The 26,244-nt window shown below is 38.2% G+C and overlaps 1 protein-coding gene across 1 annotated transcript; it reads left to right on the top strand.

Annotated features, from left to right (window-relative positions):
- The first annotated feature begins 6,256 nt into the window (after positions 1-6,256).
- On the top strand, positions 6,257-19,063 carry LOC126379744 (uncharacterized). The gene is made up of 4 exons (XM_050028560.1): positions 6,257-6,321; positions 7,657-7,753; positions 15,418-15,531; positions 18,450-19,063. The coding sequence occupies exons 2-4, from the start codon at positions 7,678-7,680 to the stop codon at positions 19,061-19,063; spliced, it is 804 nt and encodes a 267-aa protein (XP_049884517.1). The 5' UTR covers positions 6,257-6,321; positions 7,657-7,677.
- Positions 19,064-26,244: the final 7,181 nt, after the last annotated feature.

The raw sequence follows: 26,244 nt of genomic DNA, 5'->3' as shown, positions 1-26,244 counted from the left end.
AATTAGATAAAGGATTTAGTCTCGTTTCCGCTGAATACTATCTGCTTTTAGCCAAAACGAATAATCTTCATTGGGAAAGCTACGAGTAGGTAGTGGAAAATATCATCTCTGCGGTAGTAAAATTACAAAATGCGAGTGCCAAACGAATATTGCAGATGTCCGAAGCAGGGCAGTGGGGTAATTGGGTGGCGGTGGCGGGGAGCGGCGGCTGCCGCTGCCAACTTGTCACCTGATTAAACGGCTTTCACTCTGATTAAGTACTAACCGGCTTAAACCTTTCCATTTCCTTCTAAGTACCTACACTCGTTCATTTCACTCACTCAGTTGTTACTTCCGGTGTTAATTGTAAGCAGAAGATGCAAATAAAAGCAACATACATACCACGTAGCTCTGTACTGTGTGAATCGCTTTGTCCAGTTTATAATAAAAAACCGATCGTGTAATTTCAGCTTCATATTCGGACTGGCATTGTTCTTCCATTACATCCCAATTTAAAATAATTCTGGAGTTTCTCTCGGCAAAAGAGGACATTTTCAATATGTTGTAATTGCATACCTGGTATTGACGCAGAATTTTGCAATATTTCGACTAATTCTGTCGTTCCAGTTTCATATAATAAGTATGTGTTTACGTGGAACTCTAAACGTATAATAAATAAACACAAAAGAAAGTAAACAGGCTATTATGGCCCATTGCAGATTTTTACTTATTTGATGTTAGTAATAGTCAACATACAAACCACGGTTTTGTTTTACAGAGTACTTACACCATCTGGAATGTGCTCATAACTAATGTGTCCTCCGAAGAACGAAAAATGTTAGAATATTGAGCAATAAACATATTGTCAATTTCAATAATAACAAAGAACTGATATAAATAAATAAATATCGTGGAATAATAATTAGAGAGAATTTAAAATTAGAACGGCAAAGAGTATCGACCCTTCGTATTTTTCGGAAAATGTTTTGACTGACAGAGAAATAACAGCATGAATAATCGTTGTATAAATATGCAGAACTTTGAGACGTCGCTACTGAATTTTGAATTACGAAATACGGTGCAAAGTGATAATATGCAAGTAGAAAGTTCTTGCGAACAAATAATTTACTTATATTAAAATTCTGCTTGTTTGTTTATCAACATGTGTAAGCATCTGAGAAACGAAACATTAAAAACACAAACATTATTTATTCTTTACAAAGTAAAACTCTACCTAACATTCTTCGCTGAAACTTTAGAGATCCAATATTTACACTTATTATTCTTTATAAAGCAAAGCTTTTCCTGCTTTCTTGAATCTTTTGAGAAATAATTAATAAAGAAAAGTTTTTGTTGCGTTGGTGTTGTGCAAGAAAAACAAAGTGTAGGTACCTAACGAGGTGAGCTGTGTTGCCAAGTAGAATGTGCCGCCACCGGGGCGGCGGGCCGGTCCTCGGATAAGACTGACATTCCTGTAGGTAATTATTCTCCCTGCCATGGATCCGTTCACCTACTCTAAAGTTTAATCGAACTGCTGTTTTGATACTATATGATACCATACTCTACCGTACTGACTAGTACGTGATCTGTGCAATTTTTTAGACCAATTTAAAAGATCAGGGGGCTAAAAAGACCTCTTCAAAGCAATTCATTTATTGAGAATTATTTTTCAAACCTCATCATGGTCAGTCTGTTGTGCTTTACATTATTTTGTAAGCAACGTGACGTAAGAACGTAAGGTAGGTAACATTTTTGATTAAGAAACAATTGTTAATCGTCAATTAAACATGTTAGTCTCTTATGAATTCTGAATTGAACATACATTATATAAGGTATGTTTTGAATTGATCGATCGATTCTCAAGGGAGAAGTTTTTAGTTCCATTTTGGTCTTAGTAAACTATCGAAGTCTAACTCGAGCTTGCATAGAAGCGGACTGGGTATCCTTCTATTGGAAAGTTATTTATGCAGTATCGATACTACGTAATGCAATTTTCCTTTGAAGCCAATAAGAAAACAACAGTTGCACGGTCTCGATTTACTGGGAATAAGAGGTAATTATAACGGCAAAGTTACCTAATATCGAATGAATAACGAAGTAGTTAGTTTACAAAGCAATTCTCAAGCACGTGATAACAAGTATCGAGCGACTCTCATTATAACACGGTCATCTACACACGTGAATTAGGCCCCAGGTTTATAACACAGTCGTAAATTATTCCTCCGACCTACGGGAGACAGACGAAGGCGCTGTGACTCGCTGGCTGCGCTAATATTTGATAACAAGAGGTCATACTAAACCTCATTTGGTTCGCTTAATGAGACATTAATAAACATTAGGTTCACGACGTTGATATTTGACTTGGTAAGTACTTCACGGATAAACGAAGGAATAACGTTAAGGAAAACAGATGCAACAAATAAATCTGCCTTATGACTGCAATGTACTACAATATACTTATTTAAAATTTAAAAATACGAGACAATTTACTTTCATGAGGAAATGAAGGTCCATATTTTTGTGTAAATAATAACCGTTAAAAAGTAGGAACTTAATTTATACGCCAGCTATGCAAGTGGAGGGACCAAAACGAGAAGTTCTATAAAATTCAATCAACCTTTTTGATGGAATAGTAGCATCAATGTGTGATACTTGTGAATTAATTAGAGCGAGCGACTCTGGGCGACAACATAGAATAAGGAATAAGACTACGTATAGAACGGCAACTCTCCGGTCCCCACCAGCAGGTTTACCTCACCCCCGACCATCCCTGGACATACTTTAGTCTTCAATCGTATTGCGTCGGGCGTCACACATACGCGTATACGATAACGTCTATGTGTAGTGTCTGTGTAATACGAGGTGTTTTGTATTAAATGTCCGAGGTGTGGCGACGACGCCGCCGTCCCCGTATAATAAATTATTTATTTATTATAAAGTAATTAATATAAACAACGTGTACGTTGTAACTGGGGGATATTACGACAAAGCACTTAATATTTTTCAAGTAAATAAGATGTTTGAATGTCGACGTGTATTTTAAGTACTTATTTATTCTTAGCAATAAGTATTTCGCGAGTCATGGAGTGCTTCCGGGGTCTTAACAAGACGGTCTAAGACTGTCGGCTTCTCATCGCACTCATATATCAAGGAGAAACACTGGCACGTTTCCAAACGACGCGAAATGAACAGATTATGATCATAGTCAAAAATATATCTAGTATAAATCGTGTTGCGGATTAAGTGAATGGCTCTGGAAACAAGAGAAATTATATACACGCTCTTTACGGTCAGCGCCTTTTCATATTAGAGTAGGTGAGGGGAAGCGAGTATTTATATACTCGAAAACTTGAACAACTAAGTACTTATTGTAAGTTTTGGCTCACATGCCCATCAGAGATGGTATCAAACAAATCGGCGATGCGCATACCTCGGCAAGGGCCGGCGCCAGGACGCCGCTAGGCGCGCGGGTGGAACTCGAATGAAATAACTGCAATAACTGGAATATAATTATCCCTGTATTTTTGATAACAAATCATCGATCGCGGGTCACTCACATAATCTTGGCCGGGCGGCTAATGAACGTCATTATCTGATATTCTGGGCGGATGAGTAATGCATGGCGTGGGGCGCGGGCAGCGGCTCGCGGAAATTGCCAATTAATGTGTCCGCCTGCCCCCGACCTCCCCCGCTTCTCGCCGACTAGATGTTTTTTTGGAACTATCTTGATTACTATGTTTCGAATGTTTCGACCCCACGCAGCGCTGGGACATCAATGTCAAAGTGGATCAAGGTGTTCATTAAACGATACGCTGTTGGGTTATTTATGAAAAGCAACACACGGGCGACCAGAAGAAAGCTGTTTAAATCATCTGATAAAGATGAAAAGGCCTGTGATGATGAAGTTCTTCATGTCTTGCGACAAACATGCGGGGACGCATTAGTTAATACTAAGAGCCCGCCACACAAGGTAGGTAAGGCTTAGTATTAACCCCCCTGCTTTTAAGCAGGGGGGTTAAAATGGCCACATCGAAGCAATTCATCTAAGAAAGTGATATTGCTATTTGATATTTGTTTGCATTGCGCTCTTACTTTTTTTATATGTGCAAATGTCAAATTGCAATATTGCCATCTTTGATGAATTACTTCGATGTGGCCATTTGAAACCCCCAGATGTGGATACCATCAAATATAAAGAAGAACTCCACACGCGTTGTTAGTGCGTATGTCCTTAATGTTGCTCTCGGCTCACGGACACTCGTGCGGTCACCTCCTTAGGGATTCACTCCGGTATTTCCTCTTGAATACATTATTTGCAAATAATTACGCTTTTTACCAACCCCCCCCCCCCCACCCGGTCCCCCCGGGTCTGCTTCCGTAATTATTTATCAACCATAAAGAATGATTGTTACGAGCCTGACGTGACTGCTCTACAAAAGCGTCGAAGATAAAAGCTTGTATTCACTGTAATTTATTCTTTGAACGTATCTCTCGCTTGAGCTAAATGTCGACATACATATACTGTATTTTGTTTACGTATTACCTGTATTTTTCTCACGTGATAACCGTTTGTCAGGTAGAAAAAAATGTGTCGGTTTCATGGAGAGAGAGAGAGAGCTGTGCGGGGCCTATGTCCTCACTATCTCCCGAAATAAACCATATTTACATTAAGGAGGACAGTTGACCCTAACAAGAAATAACACTATAAATAATAATCACACTTCATACAATAAAAACCTCGTTTTACACAGATATTAGACGTTGACATTATCGTACACGCGCATCCTTATGTGTGACATCTGAGAGGTACCATCTACAATACCTAATTTAACCGTCATTACTTATTTAGGTAGTACTACTTACGAAAGACGCTCTTAAATCATCTGTGAATACTTTTTTAAAGGAATTTGATTTAAAAAATCACTGAACTAATTAATTGCATTCACATGATTTTAACATTAACCACTTAGCCTAGGTCTAATTTTAATGCAAATTATTAGCTTGTGTTGATGAACAATCACCATGAAAAATAAATATGTATAGGCGCCACGCAGGCGCGCATGCGCGGGCAATTACTGTGAGATCAAATAATCAGACGAAAGAACGTCGGCGTCCAATTTCAAAATTCGAACATATAAGCTATACTTACTGCTAAAAAATAAAAGCAATGGTCCACACGCAGCCTTCACGATTTAAGACTAAAGTATGACCGAGGAAAATCTAGCTCAGTCGCTGGTGGGGAGCAGAGAGTTGCCGTCCTATACGTAGTATTATTCTTTATTCTATACTAATACTTAATTCGCAAATGCATCCCTGAATAAATAAATGGTGTTCACACACCCGCAATATATCTGTGCGACCTATCCGACTACAGTCCGCACCATGGGATAGACGTTAGAAAATATGCATCCCCATGTACCCAAACATTTTACTACTTGGTATGTATCCAGGCAGACAGGATTCTAAGTAATATCTAATCCAAAGTATTTTTTTTTAAATTTAAGTTATGGCTAAGGTGAAGAATTTGGCAAGAAACTTAACAAAACACATCTCAAATTCAGTACGTTACAACACGTTATTTAATAACTGCATTAAAATAAGCATTAATTTTGTAATAAGCTTATCTACAATTTTACAAGAAAAAAAAAACTTTTTTTAACATAAGATTTTTTTTTTTTTTCAGTCACATCCAAAATATCATCTGATATTTTATTGTAAAATCGTATACAAAATCCCAAAATAGATTGTATTTCTTTTACTTAGTTTTAAATATTCTTCTCTCGTGTGGATCACGTGAGCAATGACTGCATTAAAAAAATCGTCTAAAATGTTGAATAGTAATTGTTTTTTCTTGTAGTGTAGGTTTATTTGTCGTTTATTTATCAGGTGGCTTAATAATTAACATTTTGGTTGGCGACATGCCGTCTGCATGTTTACGAGGAGAAAATGCAATAAAAACTACTTACACAATTGTCTGGTAATCCAGTGAGTGACAGCTGGTTCCTATTATCATGATATTCTTTTACTACGTTATAATCGCTGTACGGTATATTACTTACATTGTAATACATTGTTGTGTGCATTCAGTGATATTCAAGATTTATAATAATAAACCAGCAATGAAGACGACGCGAAGGTCTTATATCTCTCAGAATACTCCGCTTTAGATCCGTGGTGTGACCGCCGGGATGCGCGAATCTCCCGAGCCACGGCAGTTCGCTACGAGCAGTAGTTACTGCTACGCGCGTCTCGACCCACTACGACGTAGCCGTAGCACTACGCGCGGTCGCGGTCGTACGAACACGTGTTTGCGATTTGTGCTACCTTTTATCACCTCAGAAGGTGAATTATTAAGTAAAATACATACAAAATTGTGACAATTACAAATATTTTCCTTATTTCATTTATTGCATTTCAACCGTGTATAATTTAATTTGACGTGTCGATGATCTCTAAATTAAACATTAATTAAATTAGATTCATCTTTCAAGGTAAATTGAATCTCAAAGTTATAATATTTATTTTATGAGACAACTAATTAAATGTGAAACTATCAAAGCGACCAAAGGGTAGGTGATTCTCGCGTTGTGAATAATTTGCATAGCGAAAAGTTGAGATTGAGGGTACGAGCAAATTGTTTCTGGTAACAAAGCGGTTCCAAACAAATGAATGAATGAAGGATCAAAAGGAGCTCATTTAATGAAAATCTTTGAAACTGATGACTGCTTTGTAAAAAGACAACGAAATATTAATAATTATTACTTACTTACCGCTAAAAATATTTGTGACCTAGATCGCCGCTCCCGGGCGTCTGGTAACTAAATGCATTTTATTGTAGTTATTTTGACGCTAGTCCAGCTAGTTGAGAATAATTGGCTATACAGTGTGAATAGATTATGTTGAATAGCTTTTACACAACCTGTCAGCTCTTCAGATAATTATTTACGTAGTTATTATGTATATATATTATTAATAAAATAGTGAGTCGCCGTTACGGTAAAAGTATAAGTAAGTACAGCTCTTTAGAGTTGAGTGCAATTTGACATAATTGTGTCGATTGCATAGCGCCCTGCAGCGCCGCCGGAATCAAGGAACGACCGTGCCATTTCCTCGCCGCTCTTATATTTTATTCACAGTTTAAAAATACTTTTGCACAAAATTCTGTACATTTTCTTCAATTGTCCTAAGCAACGCATCGTTTGATATTGCCTCAGGTTGAGGTCTAGCGCGTTTTAGCGCCGCGATTGCTAAAATTATTTAAATAGCTCAATGTCTGCTGGCTGTAGTCTCAACTAAATCATAGACTAAATGCAAACAGATTAAATGATAATTCGACATTTTGATATGGTAGGGCAGATGTGGTAGTGAAAACATTTTAATTGGAATTAACAATGAGAAATTATATCTCACTCTGCAATTAATGAATTATATCATTCCCATGAATGAATTTAAATCAATTCAAAGTCGGTGTTTTACATTAGCAGCAATAAAGAACATTACAATCAGGATTTTACACATATACGGTATATCCATAATTAAACCAAATCATGTCAATCAAATAAATAACGTAACTTTGAGCTGGATTTTAAAATTTTACTGATAACTTATTTCTAGCGTTCTAGAGTTATTTTAATTACTTAAATAAAAGTGATTGTTTTTTTTTTTAAATACTTAAAGAAGAGCAGCAATAAAGCAGCAATGATTTCTCCGATATACTTAGCAGTTGTAGTGATAACAGTGGTATACACCAAGACAGATGCGACCCTGCCGGGAGGTAAGTTTTACATTAAATGTATGAAAATTACATTGTTTAATATAATTTTTAGGCCTATACCCGAAAGCAGGCAAAAGAAAGGAAATGATTTTAAAATAGGTAAGTATATAAATGTAATCATCATCATAATATTTATATATTATTCCACTTTGTATTAATGCCATTGCGAATTCAATTAGTAAATAAATAATTAAGAGCTTAAGCGAATTATGTTTATATATTTATGTATAATTATGAGCGATGCGAATACGTACGTTTTTAAGAGTCTGTTTTAAATGTAAAATGTTGAGTTCCATTTATTAAATCCCACGTATATTAAAATTAAAATATATTTTATTAATATTTCAACGACTTTACGAAGTGAAAATCTACACCGGGCCCATTTCATTATGAACCCCTGCCCCACCGAGTTGATGAGTATAGGTACGTTCAATTTCAATTTGTTATTGGAAAAGTTAAAGGTTCCAATTTCCCAAAGCATTGACAAAATTGCCGACTGATCGAACGTGACTGCGGTTGTTCCATGATTTCAATGTTTTACACGAGTACAGTTTCAATGCCTGCATCCAAATATTGTTCATTTCATAATTATACATCAATATGAACCGAAAACTGTGTATTCTAAATCTCAAACAAATACAAACCTATTTAGTTTGCACGGAAACACAATAAATAAATATATTTACTTACTTATATAAAAAAGGATTTTACTAGATAATTGGCGATTCTACAGCAATTCCATCCAGGCGACCAGTGAATTTTAAATAGTTGAGAGTGGATTCGCCAATTTGCAGATGCAATGGAAATTTCTATTGTTCAGTATTTCGTGACATTATTATTAGTGTCATCTACAGGCAGAGCAAGCAAATATATTTTGAAACAAGTAAGTAAATTAATTATGTTTTCAACTTATTGAGAATACCTACTTGCTCAATACTGATTGGAATCTGCCGATCTGATGTAATTACTTTCTAAAATACCTTCGAGACTCAGTGGGTAGTATAATATCTACTCTGGGTAGTTATAATATGATTTATGCGAGTACAAAGTTGACTTATGGGTTGGTTGAGGCTTGTTTAAATATTGAAATAGGATTTAATTCACACCACAGCACAAACAAGTTGTTCGTGAGTTTAAAGTTACGTGGTGGTAGACTTATTGTAGACGTATATTAGTGCTACAGGTTGATATATAGTATATGGCGTGTATGTACTTGATACTTACAGATAGGTTCCCTTTGTCATATAGAATATAGTTATCAACTATTTGATCCGACGCTCAGAGCTTAGTGCTCAGCGGTGAAGGAAAAGATCTGGAGGAAACCCAAATTCCTGAGAAATGTATTTTTGGCGGTATGTGACCCAACCTATATTTGGCTGGTTTTCCCTTCGCGGGTTGGAAGTTCAGACAAGCAGTCGCTTCTGTAAAAAACTGGACTTGTAAAATTTTCAGTTTAGGTAAGCGGACCCTGTGAAAAACGGGATAATGCTACGGAGATGATGAACTATTTGATCCGACGCTAGGGGTGTTGTCATCTTTTGACTTATTCGAATATATTGTTAATATAGTATTTACTAGCTTTTGCCCGCGACTTCGTCCGCGTGGCGTGTTATATAAGAGAGAGATCTTTGTGTGTGTGGGAGTGCATACTTATGCAGTTTAGATTTTTTCATAAGTACATTTTTTTTTTCCCAATAACTCCCATTTTTCAAAATACAGCCAAAAATAAACTTTATATTTACTAAGGTATGCATGCATGCTAGATTGAATCAATTGATTGAATTGTTTTTTTTTTAATTGATTGTTCATTGAGTTTTAATTTTAATACACACTTCCTCTCTTCCCTTCAACGTTGCTGTGCCCTACAGGGTCCATGTTTTAGTTCCTATGCCTATGTAACACCCCATTGTACTACATGGAATGCAATAAATAATTTAATTGAATTGAATTGAAAATATCTATCTTACGCGGTTTCGATTTTTTCATACAAATGTTTTTTTCCCACTAACTCCCGTTTCCGTGGTAATTTTGCAATATCCTGTTGCAACTAAGCTTTAAGTTAACTAAGGTACCTGCATGCCAAATTTCAAGCGTCTAACTTAAGCGGTTTAGATTTTTCATACAAAAAGATTTTCCCGCTAATTTCCGTTCCCGTGGGAATTCCGGGAATTCCTTTCTTAGTGCACCTCTACGGTACCTAAGCTATGTCCCTTCCAAATTTCAAATGCCTACGTTTAGCCGTTCAGGCTATGCGTTGATATGTCAGTCACTGAGTCAGTCAGTTTCTCCTTTTATTTAGATTTGATTTTTTCATACAAATGTTTTTTCCCGCTAACTACCGTTCCCGTGGGAATTTTGTAATATCCTGTTGCAACTAAGCTTTAAGTTTACTAAAGTACCTGCATGCCAAATTTCAAACGTCTAACTTGAGTGGTTTAGATTTTTCATACAAAAGGATTTTCGGGAATTCCTTTCTTAGTGCACCTCTACGGTATCTAAGGTACCTGCATGCCAAATTTCAATTGTCTAACTTGAGTGGTTTAGATTTTTCATACAAAAGGATTTTCCCGCTAATTCCCGTTCCCGTGGGAATTTCGGGAATTCCTTTCTTAGTACACCTCTACGGTATCTAAGGTACCTGCATGACAAATTTCAAACATCTAACTTGAATGGTTTAGATTTTTCATACAAAAGGATTTTCCTGCTAATTCCCGTTCCCGTGAGAATTTTGGGAATTCCTTTCTTAGTGCACCTCTACGGTACCTATGGTACCTGCATGCCAAATTTCAAACGTCTAACTTGAGTGGTTTTGATTTTTCATACAAAAGGATTTTCCCGCTAATTCCCGTTCCCGTGGGAATTTCGGGAATTCCTTTCTTAGTACACCTCTACGGTATCTAAGGTACCTGCATGACAAATTTCAAACATCTAACTTGAATGGTTTAGATTTTTCATACAAAAGGATTTTCCCGCTAATTCCCGTTCTCGTGGGAATTTCGGGAATTCCTTTCTTAATGCACCTCTACGGTACCTAAGGTACCTGCATGACAAATTTCAAACGTCTAACTTGAGTGGTTTAGATTTTTCATACAAAAGGATTTTCTTGCTAATTCCCGTTCTCGTGGGAATTTCGGGAATTCCTTTCTTAGTGCACCTCTACGGTACTTAAGGTATCTGCATGCCAAATTTCAAACGTCTAACTTGAGTGGTTTAGATTTTTCATACAAAAGGATTTTCCCGCTAATTCCCGTTTTCGTAAGAATTTCGGAAATTCCTTTCTTAGTACACCTCTACGGTATCTAAGGTACCTGCATGCCAAATTTCAAATGTCTAACTTGAGTGGTTTAGATTTTTCATACAAAAGGATTTTCTTGCTAATTCCCGTTCTCGTAGGAATTTCGGGAATTCCTTTCTTAGTGCACCTCTACGGTATCTATGGTACCTGCATGCCAAATTTCAAACGTCTAACTTGAGTGGTTTTGATTTTTCATACAAAAGGATTTTCCCGCTAATTCCCGTTCTCGTGGGAATTTCGGGAATTCCTTTCTTAATGCACCTCTACGGTACCTAAGGTACCTGCATGACAAATTTCAAACATCTAACTTGAATGGTTTAGATTTTTCATACAAAAGGATTTTCCCGCTAATTCCCGTTCTCGTGGGAATTTCGGGAATTCCTTTCTTAATGCACCTCTACGGTACCTAAGGTACCTGCATGACAAATTTCAAACGTCTAACTTGAGTGGTTTAGATTTTTCATACAAAAGGATTTTCTTGCTAATTCCCGTTCTCGTAGGAATTTCGGGAATTCCTTTCTTAGTGCACCTCTACGGTATCTAAGGTACCTGCATGCCAAATTTCAATTGTCTAACTTGAGTGGTTTAGATTTTTCATACAAAAGGATTTTCCCGCTAATTCCCGTTCCCGTGGGAATTTCGGGAATTCCTTTCTTAGTACACCTCTACGGTATCTAAGGTACCTGCATGACAAATTTCAAACATCTAACTTGAATGGTTTAGATTTTTCATACAAAAGGATTTTCCTGCTAATTCCCGTTCCCGTGAGAATTTTGGGAATTCCTTTCTTAGTGCACCTCTACGGTACCTATGGTACCTGCATGCCAAATTTCAAACGTCTAACTTGAGTGGTTTTGATTTTTCATACAAAAGGATTTTCCCGCTAATTCCCGTTCCCGTGGGAATTTCGGGAATTCCTTTCTTAGTACACCTCTACGGTATCTAAGGTACCTGCATGACAAATTTCAAACATCTAACTTGAATGGTTTAGATTTTTCATACAAAAGGATTTTCCCGCTAATTCCCGTTCTCGTGGGAATTTCGGGAATTCCTTTCTTAATGCACCTCTACGGTACCTAAGGTACCTGCATGACAAATTTCAAACGTCTAACTTGAGTGGTTTAGATTTTTCATACAAAAGGATTTTCTTGCTAATTCCCGTTTTCGTGGGAATTTCGGGAATTCCTTTCTTAGTGCACCTCTACGGTACTTAAGGTATCTGCATGCCAAATTTCAAACGTCTAACTTGAGTGGTTTAGATTTTTCATACAAAAGGATTTTCCCGCTAATTCCCGTTTTCGTAAGAATTTCGGAAATTCCTTTCTTAGTACACCTCTACGGTATTTAAGGTACCTGCATGCCAAATTTCAAATGTCTAACTTGAGTGGTTTAGATTTTTCATACAAAAGGATTTTCCCGCTAATTCCCGTTCCCGTGGGAATTTCGGGAATTCCTTTCTTAGTACACCTCTACGGTATCTAAGGTACCTGCATGACAAATTTCAAACATCTAACTTGAATGGTTTAGATTTTTCATACAAAAGGATTTTCCCGCTAATTCCCGTTCTCGTGGGAATTTCGGGAATTCCTTTCTTAATGCACCTCTACGGTACCTAAGGTACCTGCATGACAAATTTCAAACGTCTAACTTGAGTGGTTTAGATTTTTCATACAAAAGGATTTTCTTGCTAATTCCCGTTCTCGTAGGAATTTCGGGAATTCCTTTCTTAGTGCACCTCTACGGTACTTAAGGTATCTGCATGCCAAATTTCAAACGTCTAACTTGAGTGGTTTAGATTTTTCATACAAAAGGATTTTCCCGCTAATTCCCGTTCCCGTAAGATTTTCGGGAATTCCTTTCTTAGTGCACCTCTACGGTATCTAAGGTACCTGCATGCCAAATTTCAAACGTCTAACTTGAGTGGTTTAGATTTTTCATACAAAAGAATTTCCCTTCACTACTCTGCTCCTATTGATTGTAGCGTGATGAAAAGTATACTATAACCTGTCCAGGAGTGTGAAGAATAATTGTACCAAGTTTCATTAAAATCCGTCCAGTAGTTTTTGTTTCTATAAGGAACATACAGACAGACAGACAGACAGACAGACAGACAGACAGACAGACAGACAGACAGACAGACAAAAATTTTACTGATTGCATTTTTGGCATCAGTATCGACCACTTATCACCCCCTGATAGTTATTTTGAAAAAATATTTAATGTACAGAATTGACCTCTCTACAGATTTATTATAAGTATAGATTAATTTAAAGGTCAAGTAGACACAAAGAACCACTGCCGCCGGGGAGCACCGGTTCGATTCCCGGTACCAGACTTATATCAATGCGTTATTAGCGCAATTTTTACTAACATATTTGGCTATTGAACATTATACTTTCTATGAAGCGTGGACACTTAGTTAATTTTGCGATGAATGTATCGTACCTGTTATGTTTACAAATAACGGCATTTTAAAATTATATCCGCTATACACTTTAATAATATATGTAGGTATATTTTAAACTGTTTATTTTTCTTTGTTTTATACATACCAGTATAAAATAAGGTGGTATGATGAAAATATAAATATATTTAAGATTTTTAAATATGGTAACACTTTTATGATTACGTTCATTCGCGGAGCTTCCGCTCTTTCTTCTCACAATACAACACAAGAACAAGACGCTGCTGTTTTATTTCATAAAATCAATTCCACCGCCCCGACACACAAGGGCTTCTTCAGTTGACAGGTATCGAAAATGACGCGTTTTTCACTGTCGTTCCAAAAATACACAAATTGATAGTCAAATGTGATAACAGAATCGAAATTCGTTGAAAAATGTAACAGCCTCCACCTGGATTCGAACCCGGGCCTCCAGATCGTGCGCCTAACGCTCAACCGCTGGGCCATGGAGGCCGTGAAAAGGCAATCTTCTTCTATCGTTTGGGTTGTAAGGTGAATTACCAACCTCATCAACCCTGGTGTCAGGATTATTTCTCATCTAACGACTACTTACTTAGATCAGTAAGTAGTAACCGGGACCAATGGCTTAACGTGCCTTCCGAAGCACGGATCATCTTACTTTTTGGACAATCAGGTGATCAGCCTGTAACCTAACCAAACTAGGGATCACAAAGTGATTTTTATGATATGTCCCCACCGGGATTCGAACCCAGGACCTCCGGATCGTGACCCCAACACTCAACCACTGGACCATGGAGGCCGTTGGAACTCGTGACTTCACAAGCCACGGTTGTCATAGAAACTACAAAAAAGCCTGAAGCATTCCCCAGCACTGATTTTAACCTGGTATTAAATGAGATATTTAAAAATGGATTTTACATCTATCTTCAGCATGTTCACGTGGGTAGATTGATGGCATTAAAATAAGTCAAGCCAGTCAACTATGCTATTCCAAGCAGAGAGAGATGTAGGTAGATCTGAAGGTGAAGGATCTAATTATACTCTTGTGTAGGGTTCTCGTTGCTTCGGAAATATCGTAAGCGCATTTTTCCAAAATCACATTCGGATGAGATTTTCTCTTTCCTCTCCAACAGAACCTCGCAATAGACACGCAAGTATTATTGCGGGTAATGCATTTTTGTGTTCTGTTTTTGTGCCATGAATTCTCTTTTTATTTTTGATTTGAATCGAATTCATTCAGCGGGAGGATTCGACCTCCATGGTCCAGTGGTTGAGCGTTGGGCTCGCTCTCCGCAGGCCCCGGGTTCGAATCCCGATGGGGACATATCACAAAAATCACTTTGTGATTTGTGATATGTCCCCATCGATTGTGTTTGGTTAGGACATTACAAGCTGATCACCCGATTGTCCAAAAGTAAGATCATCCGTGCTTCGAAGGGCACGTTAAGCCGTTGGTTCCGGTTACTACTTACTGGTGTAAGTAAATAGTCGTTACATGAGCCATGTCAAGGCCTTTGGAGGCTCAGTAATAACCCCCTGACACCAGGGTTGATGAGGTTGGTATTCCACCTCACAACCCACACGATAAGGAGAAGAAGTGGGTGTTTTAATAATAATAATAAAACATCGTGTTTTATGTAGATCCTTTTAAGTTATTTCATATTTCATTATTTTACTTATACCTGTATTGCACCGTCGCCGACTCCAATATGTAGCAAGTTCTTTCTCCCTTAGGTCGCCTGGAAGAAATTGCTATTTATCAATAAGGCCGCCGATTGTGCTTTTCTTTTTACTTTCGTAATTGTTTTTAGTGTTGTGTTTATATGTGCAATAAAGCGTTTTTGTACACTTTATTGCACAGAAGGAAATAAATGGTGCAGTAGGCGGTTTAGTGCACCAGATAGGTGTGATATGTTCTTGTGGTGAGAGTGTTGTTGTCGGCAGGCGCGGCGGCGCAGCAGTGCTACCAGTGCAGCGAGCCGGGGTGCGCACGCGGCGCTCAGCCCGCCAGCTGCCCGCTCGACCACCCACTATGCGCCACCATCGCCAGTTCCCCGAGTAAGTATCATCTAATGCCACTTGAGGTGGACAGAGCTACAAGAACTTAATCACAAGACTGAAAGCTAAGATACTGAGGCATGTTACAAACTCTGTATCATCATAAATTCATAACGTACATTTTCCCATTTGTATTTTTAATTTTAATTCATTTGTTTCCAACACTACTTAATTTTGTTGTATATGTTATAGTTTTAACTCTTATGTTTTCTAAGAAGATTTATGGCTGTTTTAATTTAGAAGTTAATTTCTGTTTAAGTTTTATACATATTTAATTATATATAAATATATATACACTTAGATATATAAGTTTGTTGTTGTAATTACGAATGTTGTGTGTACCTGTAATTGGAGCACATATACAAAAACTAATTTAAGACTTGTATTTTATAACTTTACAATATGTGTACTGTTGGTATACCTATCTAAATAAATAAATAAAGACAACTCGCAGCCACTTTTGATACTAAGTCTAACGATGGATATGAGGGCATTTACGGTAACAGGCGATCAGCTCATCTCCCATGTAGTAATCAATTCCTCAATCGGTTATTTTACCCCTTTTACATTTTTTATGCGCTTCGAGTACAGAAGTTTTAGAGCTTCTACACTTTTAACACATTTATTATTAACAAACATATCTCTACATACGTACTCACATAAAATTAGGCCCGTATCCTTAACGACGTGAGCAGAGCACAAGTTATCAATATGTTGTTCCATGATGTAGATTGAATTAGTTCATAATATTTTAAAAGGATATCATCGAAGTAATACTTCTATTCAAGAGTTATTAAATGTGGAAACAAGGCACGGCACAGCTTATTATAGAAACGAGGCTGCTCAGTTTAATATGACTTTATATAATAGGATATAAAAGCAGGAAAAATAAATATTGGTTGACTTTGTTTGTACTTACCTACAGTTTAAAATTGCATTAATCTGTGAAGTAGGCTATCGACAACAACATAATCGAGCTGCATGAAACCTCGTGAGAATGATTCTCGCGGCTAAAATAAACATGACTTACGTATATACAGGATCCGAAAAAAGTAAGATGGTTGCATGCTTCGGAGGGCATATTAAATCGTTGGTCTCGGCTACTAGTTGTAAGAAACCTCTTTCGCTCAGTGGAGCAGCGTCTGGTTGATTAAGAGGAGGCCTGTGTCTAGCAATGGGAAGTATATAGGCAGTTTATTAAGTATGTTACCTCGTAATCAAACGCTAATGTCGCAGCTCGACTTATTATGGCCGTGTTCTTTAGCTCGCTAATCCTTCAACTCGTCGCGATCACGACCCGTGCTCCTTGAGAAAGCCACTCTGGGAATACTCTTGACAAATCCAATCGCACCACAAAACTTTTAACGCGTCTGAGTTTCAGACTACCTCTGGTATCAGTTATTTTTTATTTTTTGACGTTACTTATTGTTGTGTAGATTTGCTGCGAATGACATAAACAAAGGTCAGACAAATGGGGAGTGCTGACGGCTCTCACTCAGTACAAAATTGACAACAACAGGCCTGAGGGTGCCCAGTTGGCCGCGAACCTCTACTCAGGGTATCTGAGAGGATATTATTTATTTGAATTGTTTGGCCCTAGTGGGTCGATAGAGATAAGCGCTGAATAAGGGAAGTCGCCAACCACGCCGACGCGGTCGGTATCGGGGTTCCAAATTTGTTTATCAGCGCAAGTTTTTGGTAATACAGAATACTTACAGAGATTTTTGAAAATAGTTACTTAAAGCTTTGTTTCACACAATAAGTAATACTTACACAACTAATTTTGTTACCTAACTAAGCAAGCAAAAAAAGTTGTGCTAGCTGCGAAACACGTGAAATAACTGCAAAACTTTCGGACCTTTTTAGTTTTCGACAACTTTTTACTAGATAATAAGTACTTATTTTATATAATACGATAAAAGTTTTGTACACTTTTAAGTAAGTAAGTAAGACTTTTGGAACAAAATAAGTTTTTTTTTTGTCTTGATAGATCAAATACTTTCTAAGATACACGCCTTCAAAGATTAGCTACGTAAGAACCGCGTATTATGTCTTTTAATTAAAAAATCTGAAGTACTTACAAGGTTATTGTCCGACAGTTATTTTTATGCATTCTTTCTTTTTTTCATAGAAATAGCTTATTTAATGATATTTTGAGGGCTGTGCAATCAGTATTTTTTCTGCGATTTGAGAATATTTGTAACAGAAAAAATACATTTTTAGATTTGCACTTACTTATAATATACTACTCCAAAAAAATAATTGTACTTAAAAATAATGTAAGTAACCTGTCGCCATCGGATTCATCATATCCATTAGGTTGACGCTAATACCAAGAGTGGGTGCAAGTTATCAAACACCATGTATGTATGATAATATGGACACCAAGTATGATAACTGTTTCACTATCGAGTGTATTATGCTATGCATTGAAAAGAAAACAAGGACGAGTGAAATTCAAATGTAGTTAGTTCATTCGGGGCGAGTTCGCCTGAAAGCGAGTATCGCATCCCATACATGTCGATTCGGAAAAGTTGCTTGTCCATTTCCCATTCCCCTTGTGACAATTCCATCACAAAAGTTAAATGAAATTCAAGTTATTGTACCGCCCCAGTATTCGCTGCATGTGACACGAATTTAACTAGAACTACGGTTCATGAACATTGTAAACAAACGTTAATGTACCTGCACTACTGGATAACTAGTTACTGATATTCACGATGCAAATGATAAACGGAGAAATTTGTGCATTGACAGCGACTCCCGATACAGTGACTCCCTTGATAGCGAGTCATTTTACGGTGAGTGGCTTGACGTCGCGTTTGTCTACCGTACGTAAATGAAGATTAAATAAAGCCCCTTTTCCTCCGATTAGAATGCAACAAAAAGTTTCATTGAACATTCCTTTTTCTTTCCAGATTTCACATCATTCCTGGCATGCGCCGCCACTCAGGATAAACCCTGCTCATTAATTTATTCTACAAAGCAAACATTCGAGATAACCTGCGTCTGCTCAACTCACCTCTGCAACGCGCCTTTTTCCACCAGTATGCAGCACGAGTTGATCAATTTCTCATCGGCAATCCCACCCAAAATTAATGACACAGATCTCATTGAAGTATTTTGGAAACAGTCTCACATTACAAATGTGAACGATACATATGAGTATTTCCAAATAACTACTGAAATTGAAGACGTGACGGAATTGCCAGTCGTGAACATTTCCCAGACTGTTATGGTGAGCACAACCGCGAGCGTGGCTCTAAAGGGTGAGTGGCGCGTGGTCGCTGCGAGTGGCATCCTGCCGCGTGCCGAGGCGCTGCGGCAGGAAACGACGGTGCCGTCCGACGACGACGAGGACGAGGGCGAGGGCAGCGGTGAGGACGTGGAGCGCCTATCGCCGTCCGCGCCCGCCGCCCCCGCCGCGCCCGCCGCGCCCAGCTCGCACTTGCCGGCCGGCGCCGGCGCCGCGCCCCGCCTGCTCGCCAGCCTGCTTACCGCGATACCCGCCATCTTACATTTCTCACTGTAAGGAACTAAATCCGACATCATTCGATCACTTTCACAAAAAGTAATTACTAATTACAATATCCAGAGAATTTAAGTGAACCTGTAGCGTTTACCTATATGGGAGCAAGTTGAAAAGAATTTGTAATTTCACTAACACTTATTTCCATAACTATAGGACATTATTCAACACGAGGAACGTAATGTATTATGTTCCCAATATTGATCTTTCGATCTACATTTACCAGTAGTTAGATAGATAATTAAGTAAATGATAAATCATTTTTGAATACTCTTTATCTATTTCGTGTTTAAAAGACAAATTTTAACAACTAAATTGTATGAGGGTATTAAATTGAACTGTGGATAAAGATGTGCCAAAAGAAGGGTGTTAGTAGGTCATACAATTTTGTAACTTTCATATCTACGACGACAGTTAGGGTTTCTTGTTTAAGAAATATGTTAAGGACAGTCGTAAAGTGAACACCGGACCTGCTGTTATAGTCATTCTATTGAATGGACGTATTCCGTAATTATAACTATCGGCATACTTACATCAAATATATTTAGATATAGTTGTTAGTTGCAAATCAAGTATTATGTAATTTTTAAGGTTACACTCAGCACGTTTATCGAATATACACCGTCATCTTGTAGGATGAGTAAATTACTCAATTTACAGCCACTGATTTACTGTCTCTACAATATCACTACGAGTTTACTATTTATTTCATGAAACATTGTTGCGATTTACTTAATAAAGAATAGAATACAATAATTATGGTGTTTTATTTCAACACTTATAAATAATAACTAAGTATTACTTTTAAGTTCATTCATTCAGATGAATTACGGTTCAAAATGGCACAAAAATACTCGCGCTAATGTGAATACGTATAGTTCGTAACCTTTCACTATTAATCTGCATCCACATCGCGCTTAGAATAAAGATTATATTAACGGTAGCACAGGAATACCAGCGGAATTCGATTTTAAGTTTTCTAGTTTGTGTCTGCTTCCTACTGTAGGTACGGTTTGGTCCAGCTCATCTAATTTTCACTCGGTCTTGTAGTTCGTTCCGGGGATGTTTCTTACTACGGAGCTCACTGATATGGCTTCAACCGCTCCGCGAACTTATTGAGTCAAAGGAGGAGCATGTGTCTCCAACCTCCGCAGTAATGCCTTTTGCGCAATATGCACCTCTGTTACAGGGACTTTCAACCTTTGGTTGACATCCTTAATCAATATTTCAAATAATCTCTATTTTCCTAACTTCATATTCATAAGTTTCCCATGATCATATTTCTTTATTGTTGTTATATGGTAATTATTTATACACGGCTTTTAAACAACCGGTTTCCTAAGTCACGGGCCTAGACCAAGTGACTATCATGTTGGGTGCTACTATATCGATCAGTCCGCATAAATTTTCTGGCTACCCCACAAGTATTCTGGATGACAGCTTTTTGCATATAATGGAAGGCGGTAGGTCAAGATATTTAATAAATTTCTCAAGTGATGCGCATTATTATTATTATTATCTATGTCATTTCCATATCTCGGGCCTATGGAGTCCCGGACTTTTGGAAGGCGTGCGTGGGGCCGAAGCCAACACGTAGAGGCCCCTTAAGACAATTTAATCTAAATGTGATGTGACACCAACCGGCGATTATCCCTGTATGCACTATTGGAGTGCACCCAAAGACAATCCCCGGTGCGTGTAGGACTATTGCAGATTATGGGAACAAAGGAAACTGGGCTATTGGGTTGGGGGTTAGTGGACCAAAATACTGGGGCTTTGTGGGACTATGGCGCCTGCTCGACAAATGTTAGTAAACATAGATAGAACGAGCAGGCGGTGACTCGCCACCTATCAATCTAGCCGACGCGACAAGACAGCAAGGCAGCAACATGGTTGTGAGCAGCTCAGGGTGTCGGTCGAGACACCGCTTTCTGCGAGGCGGTTTACCCGCCTCACCAACTAGCGACTTATGCATCTTTCACTTCCACCCTGCGAGCGTATAGCTCTAACGCCCCACTCTGGCCGGCCGATGAAGGCAAGCCTCCGGCCAAGTAGTTAATACCATCTGCGGCAAATCTACAATAAGACACGTCAAAAAATAGAAAAAAAAAGAAGGCAAGCCAGAGGTGAGAGTACACCAGTTACAGAAATTACTATTGGGACTATTGTTACCCTCTTGAGTTGCCACATGCGCATTATTATTATTATTACCTATTTCGATAGAATTTTTTAAATAACTGGAGTTACTTAATATTTTTTAGCGTAGAGACACCTTCCATGAGCTAGTGTTCTACACCACAATTTTAAAGTAAGTAAATGTATAATTTATTTAAAATAGCAGGGCAGATTTTATTCGGAATCATCAAGTAATCATTATCATCAACGAATCAACCTCCCATTACCGACACCGGGCACGCCCCTACAAAACCATCGCTACGAGACGCTTCCGATAACGCTCTAATGGTAAAATTACATCTCACAGCTATGGTAAAACAAATGGCAACATCAAACAAGAGGTAGCGAGGCTACGTCAAGACGTGTCCCCAATGTACCATTCTCAAACAACGAGTTTGTGTAATATGAACGAAAACAATACTTATTAATTTCTTTGTTGATGTTGATACATTTTGTCGTTCGTTTCGTGATGTTTTCCTTTTGCATTGTTCAGTATCAGTAAGAAATTAGGTGGTCGTACTTTCCAAGAAACCATGCTTGCCAAAATATTCGTTTTGCGATTTAATACGCGTTGTAAACGGATACCTACAAAGGCATACAAACAAAACAAAGGTAACAGATACGAAACAGTGCTTCAAAGGGTGGAAAATAAATACAGAATTCATTCATGCTTATGCAGTTACTCATCGACGATGATAATGATATAGAATAGAATAAAGAAATCTCAATTATTTTTCGGTTGGGTATTTTTATTTCCACAAACCCGTCATGGGGCAGCGTGGTGAACAATGCTCCATACCGCTACCGCACCAGTTGATTGAGGGGACGCCTGTGCCCAGCAGTGGAACGTACGTATATAGGCAATTCATGTTTTGTTATGTACCTTTATTTACGAGTATATTGGTAAAAAGATAGCCCATGGGAAGCGACATTCAGAGATGAATTCTCAAACAGAGGGAAGCGGAGGAAAGGCTGGATGGTGAATGCTGAAAATTAATATGATGTAGGTAGCAATCTGTTACAAAGACACAAATAGATAACATTCGCAAGACATTCTTCAGCCGAAATAATCAAATAACAACGGTAATCGTACTTACAATAGGTACATTTCGGTATTGTACATAAATGCACAGCGCTGCATACCAATGCAGTGCACGGAAATAGGACGACGACGCTAGTTCACTGAGGGTAATGTACTTACCTATAATAAAATGTGTTTGGAATATGTGATGGAACCTTGTGATGGTATGTATCGAGCTAAGTAACATGTGGTTCCAAAATAATTTATGTCGGGCTGGCTCAATAAAAATAGACTTCGTGGTCTAGTGTGTGTCAAGCCCCCGATCTGAAGGTCCGGGTTCATTCCCGATTCATGTCGAAATAACTTTGTGAGACTGTCCTTTGTGTAGCAGGACATTGCAGTCTAGATCACTTGATTATCCGAGAAAGCAAGATGATTCCGTGCCTCGGAAGGGGAGTAATAGCCAATTGTAGCCTCCATCAACTCGCAGTAGCTCAGCGTGATAATCCTTCCGGTTACGGTTGACTGAGAGGCCTGTTCCCAGTAGTGAGACATATATAGGTTGTTTATATAACATGTTAAGTGTATATTGTGACTGCCTGCAGATGCCGCCGCGAGCTACCGAATGCGGAGGAAACTTAACAAGATTGTCTCGACTCATTACCCGTATTAGTCCTCTTCATTATGCTCATAAACAATTCCCATATACTGCAGCACCTTCATCGCAAGACGTTATCGACAATAGCCAGGACCATATCGAGGACAGAAATGTATAGTTAGTTACTTACCTACATCATCAATATCCCTAGACCTCGTTGGATGACTTTTAGGTAGACTGTTGTCTTACAGTTTAAGTACTTATGTTTATATTTGTACCTACTTTCCAGGTTTTCGTGTAGATAATCAATAATTACATTTATAGCGTACATTTCAAAAATGATACATGCCACCGTCATTCGCTCCTTTGCTTGTTGCCTTTTCAGTTTTTCTTCCACATAGACATTGTCAAAACTAGCGTTGTTCATTATCTGCGTGCCGGAATTGGTTGATATTCTTAAGTGTCAATGATTACCCGAATATCTATCCCTCAGGAAGTCAGATATCCAATTGTACATAGGCTAGAAAGGATCCCATATGCTAGAAGCTTTCCAATAAGTCTATCGTACCAAACCCTGAAAGCCTTAGAGATATACCATTCTCGATGGTCTCGTTCGCTTCATAGGTGGAAACTAAATTGGCGACCACTGAATAGATAGTTGGTTTCAAAAACCGCTAGGAGGCGGTGGTTCAGGATTCGCTTCATTGTTAGTAAGATACACGCGTAGACTATTTTGTACAGGCCAGAGTCCGCCAGGACCCACAGAACGAGAAGTCTGGGTCTTCGAGGTTACGCGAACGTCGACAGCAAATATCATCGCGAGCATACATGCACACCCCGGCCTGCGGTATAAACTTAGCTCCAAATTGTAGCCGGGACAGTGCAAGTATGCCGCGTCACTTGGACAACTGACTGTTGTCTCCGATATAAACAGTTGCCGGTTTCAAGATGCCAGTGGACCGGGTCGAGATTTGGCAGCATGCATGCATGCATGAGTGCAGGCCTGGGATATTGCTGCACTTTGAGTGAAAGGACGAAGGTGAGGTGCAGTTTAACTTTTCTTTTTTCGCAAATTTTCTTATTTTTTTGAGTAAATATGGTGGGAGAGGGCAGTAGGGCGATGTCCTATGCAATTCACGCAACACTGCTGAACTGGAGCGCGCGGGGACGCCCGAATCCACTAGATCACTAAGATAAATGTCACCGTTTGTCACCGCTGGGCATCGATGACTTGATGTTGACCAACGTCCACAAACAGAAAGGTAGGTTTCTCGAGCACATGCCATCACATACCTACATCCACCCTGGTACCCTAATAAAAACTTCTTTGCGTCTCCGTGAGAAGCAACATATTATGAAACCGGTTTTGATACGAGTGATCTGATCATAGCAATCAATATATTCAACATAAAAATGTAGTTTCTTAGACTTGCAGTTTATTTGCCAGGAGACTTGCACTCCGTTAAATTATAATTTATATTTACTTTATGTATGAAAGTCATTGTTCTCCCAGAACTTACAGATATTTATTTGAAAAAAAAAAAGTTATCTAGTGTGTCTTTATTGTAATATAGCATATATTTAGTGAATTTATCCCCCCGCACCAAATCATACGTAGTGCAGCATATTTCGCTGGCAATCCAACGCGGAAACGCCGCCAGCGCTCTGAGCACTTTCCCACCGGGTGCGATTCGGAGCGGTCTTTTTGACTAGACTTACCTGTTAAGGTCGATATGTAGTTTGAAATTTTGATTTAAAATCTTTAAAATAATAAATTTATTTTTATTTAGTATAGCGTATTTTCGCGACATTTTGTGGAACTTGTTTTTTGAAGGAAGAGAATAAGTCTAAGAACCCACCCATTAAATAATTTTGCTGTTAGAAGGCTGTAGGGGACACTATAATATATTTTTAGATAAAAATGATTTCATTGTAATTATGCATTGATACAGTTTTTTTTTTTCCAATGTTTCAGAAAATTTCACAACATTCACTGAATCTTTCCGAAAGAAATGTTTAGTTTAGTTTTGGGCATTTTACATCTATATTTTTGGGAAAGTATAAATGATGACCCTTGTTCTTCCACACAGACACAACTTCCACCCAATATATACGGATATATATAATTATATATAGCAGTTTAAATTATATTCAATTTAATTCGATTTAATCACCACAATTAAAAACAAAACAAACACATCTTATAAATAAAACACCTCCTCCAATGCGTCACATCGAGGCAAGGTGCCCAACAGGCTGGCAGCATTACCCCTCTGAATCGCCAGGCTAATTCTCTGACAGAAATAACTACCAGCCCTAGCATCCCCCGAAGCCCCGATAAGACGCATTATATTCATATATCTGACCTAATATTAAGCAACAATTATTTTTAAATATGCATCTGCCATTACATTATATTTTTGAATAATTTTGTACACCAGCAATGAGAAAATATGTAATTATCAAAAAATCTGGACAGCGCCATCTACTTTTTTTTCGGAAACGTAGCTTGGAAAGTGCCTCATTATTATTCTTTTTAAGAATCATGAGACACGCCAACTTTACCACCCGTAACTTTGCTCGAAAAGTGATAAGTACTTACTTGAACAAATCATAATTTTTGAATACTCTCACTTCCACTACACTAAACTATAACTAATTTATTTAAGTTACATAGCACTGTGATTAGTTACACATCAGTTACTGTGTTGCGTTTTATTTTTCCAGTTTACAATTGAAAATAGGTAAGCACTTAAGTAGCTGAGCTTTTGCAAACTTTGCTGTTACAAAATGCATAGAAACAATATGAAGATCCCTTACGAACTAACAAATGGTTCTAATACGATGAATTTTAAGCAGAAACTTAAAACAATGTATAAAACCAGGTGTACCTGCGAGCGATATCGGTGGCGACGGATAAGGTTCAGTAGACAGGAACAATGCGTACTGGTGTCAGAGAGCCGACTAAGCTGAATATTGTCGATGGAGTAATAGGCGGCGTGGTTTCGGAACGACAGACGAACAGACGGGCAGACGGGGCGAGGTGCGCTTAGCCAGAATGATAGAGCGTGGGCTGACAACTTTATTGAGTTCCCGCTCACCGCACTGCCCGCCCAGCCTCCCCCAGGCGCTACATTCATATTCCACTATTTCAACAAGCCTGTAAATTCACCGTTGCAATTTATTTGTTTCCTCATAATTATTCGGAAGTCCGTGCGATACGATTTTTTCAAAGCGTTTTAATAACGTTTTAAAAAAGTTTGACTCTTAATAGATAAATAATGCATTTTGTTTAGCTTATTAATTACACACACATCATCAAGGATCCCCAAAACAATCCTTTTCAGGACTCAACCACAAACAGCCTTTTGCCATACGCAATGATAATGA

Source organism: Pectinophora gossypiella, chromosome Z (genome assembly GCF_024362695.1).
Source record: "Pectinophora gossypiella chromosome Z, ilPecGoss1.1, whole genome shotgun sequence".
In the NCBI taxonomy this organism is placed as follows: domain Eukaryota; kingdom Metazoa; phylum Arthropoda; class Insecta; order Lepidoptera; family Gelechiidae; genus Pectinophora; species Pectinophora gossypiella.
The sequence above is the reverse complement of the archived record's forward strand: the minus strand, read 5'-3'. Positions and strand labels throughout refer to the sequence as shown.

Coding starts and splice junctions, on each gene's coding strand:
- LOC126379744 (XM_050028560.1), top strand. CDS start 7,678: ATGATTTCTCCGATATACTTAGCAGTTGTAGTGATAACAGTGGTATAC. Junction 7,754..15,417: donor AGATGCGACCCTGCCGGGAG/GTAAGTTTTACA, acceptor TGTTGTCGGCAG/GCGCGGCGGCGCAGCAGTGC. Junction 15,532..18,449: donor CACCATCGCCAGTTCCCCGA/GTAAGTATCATC, acceptor TTTTCTTTCCAG/ATTTCACATCATTCCTGGCA.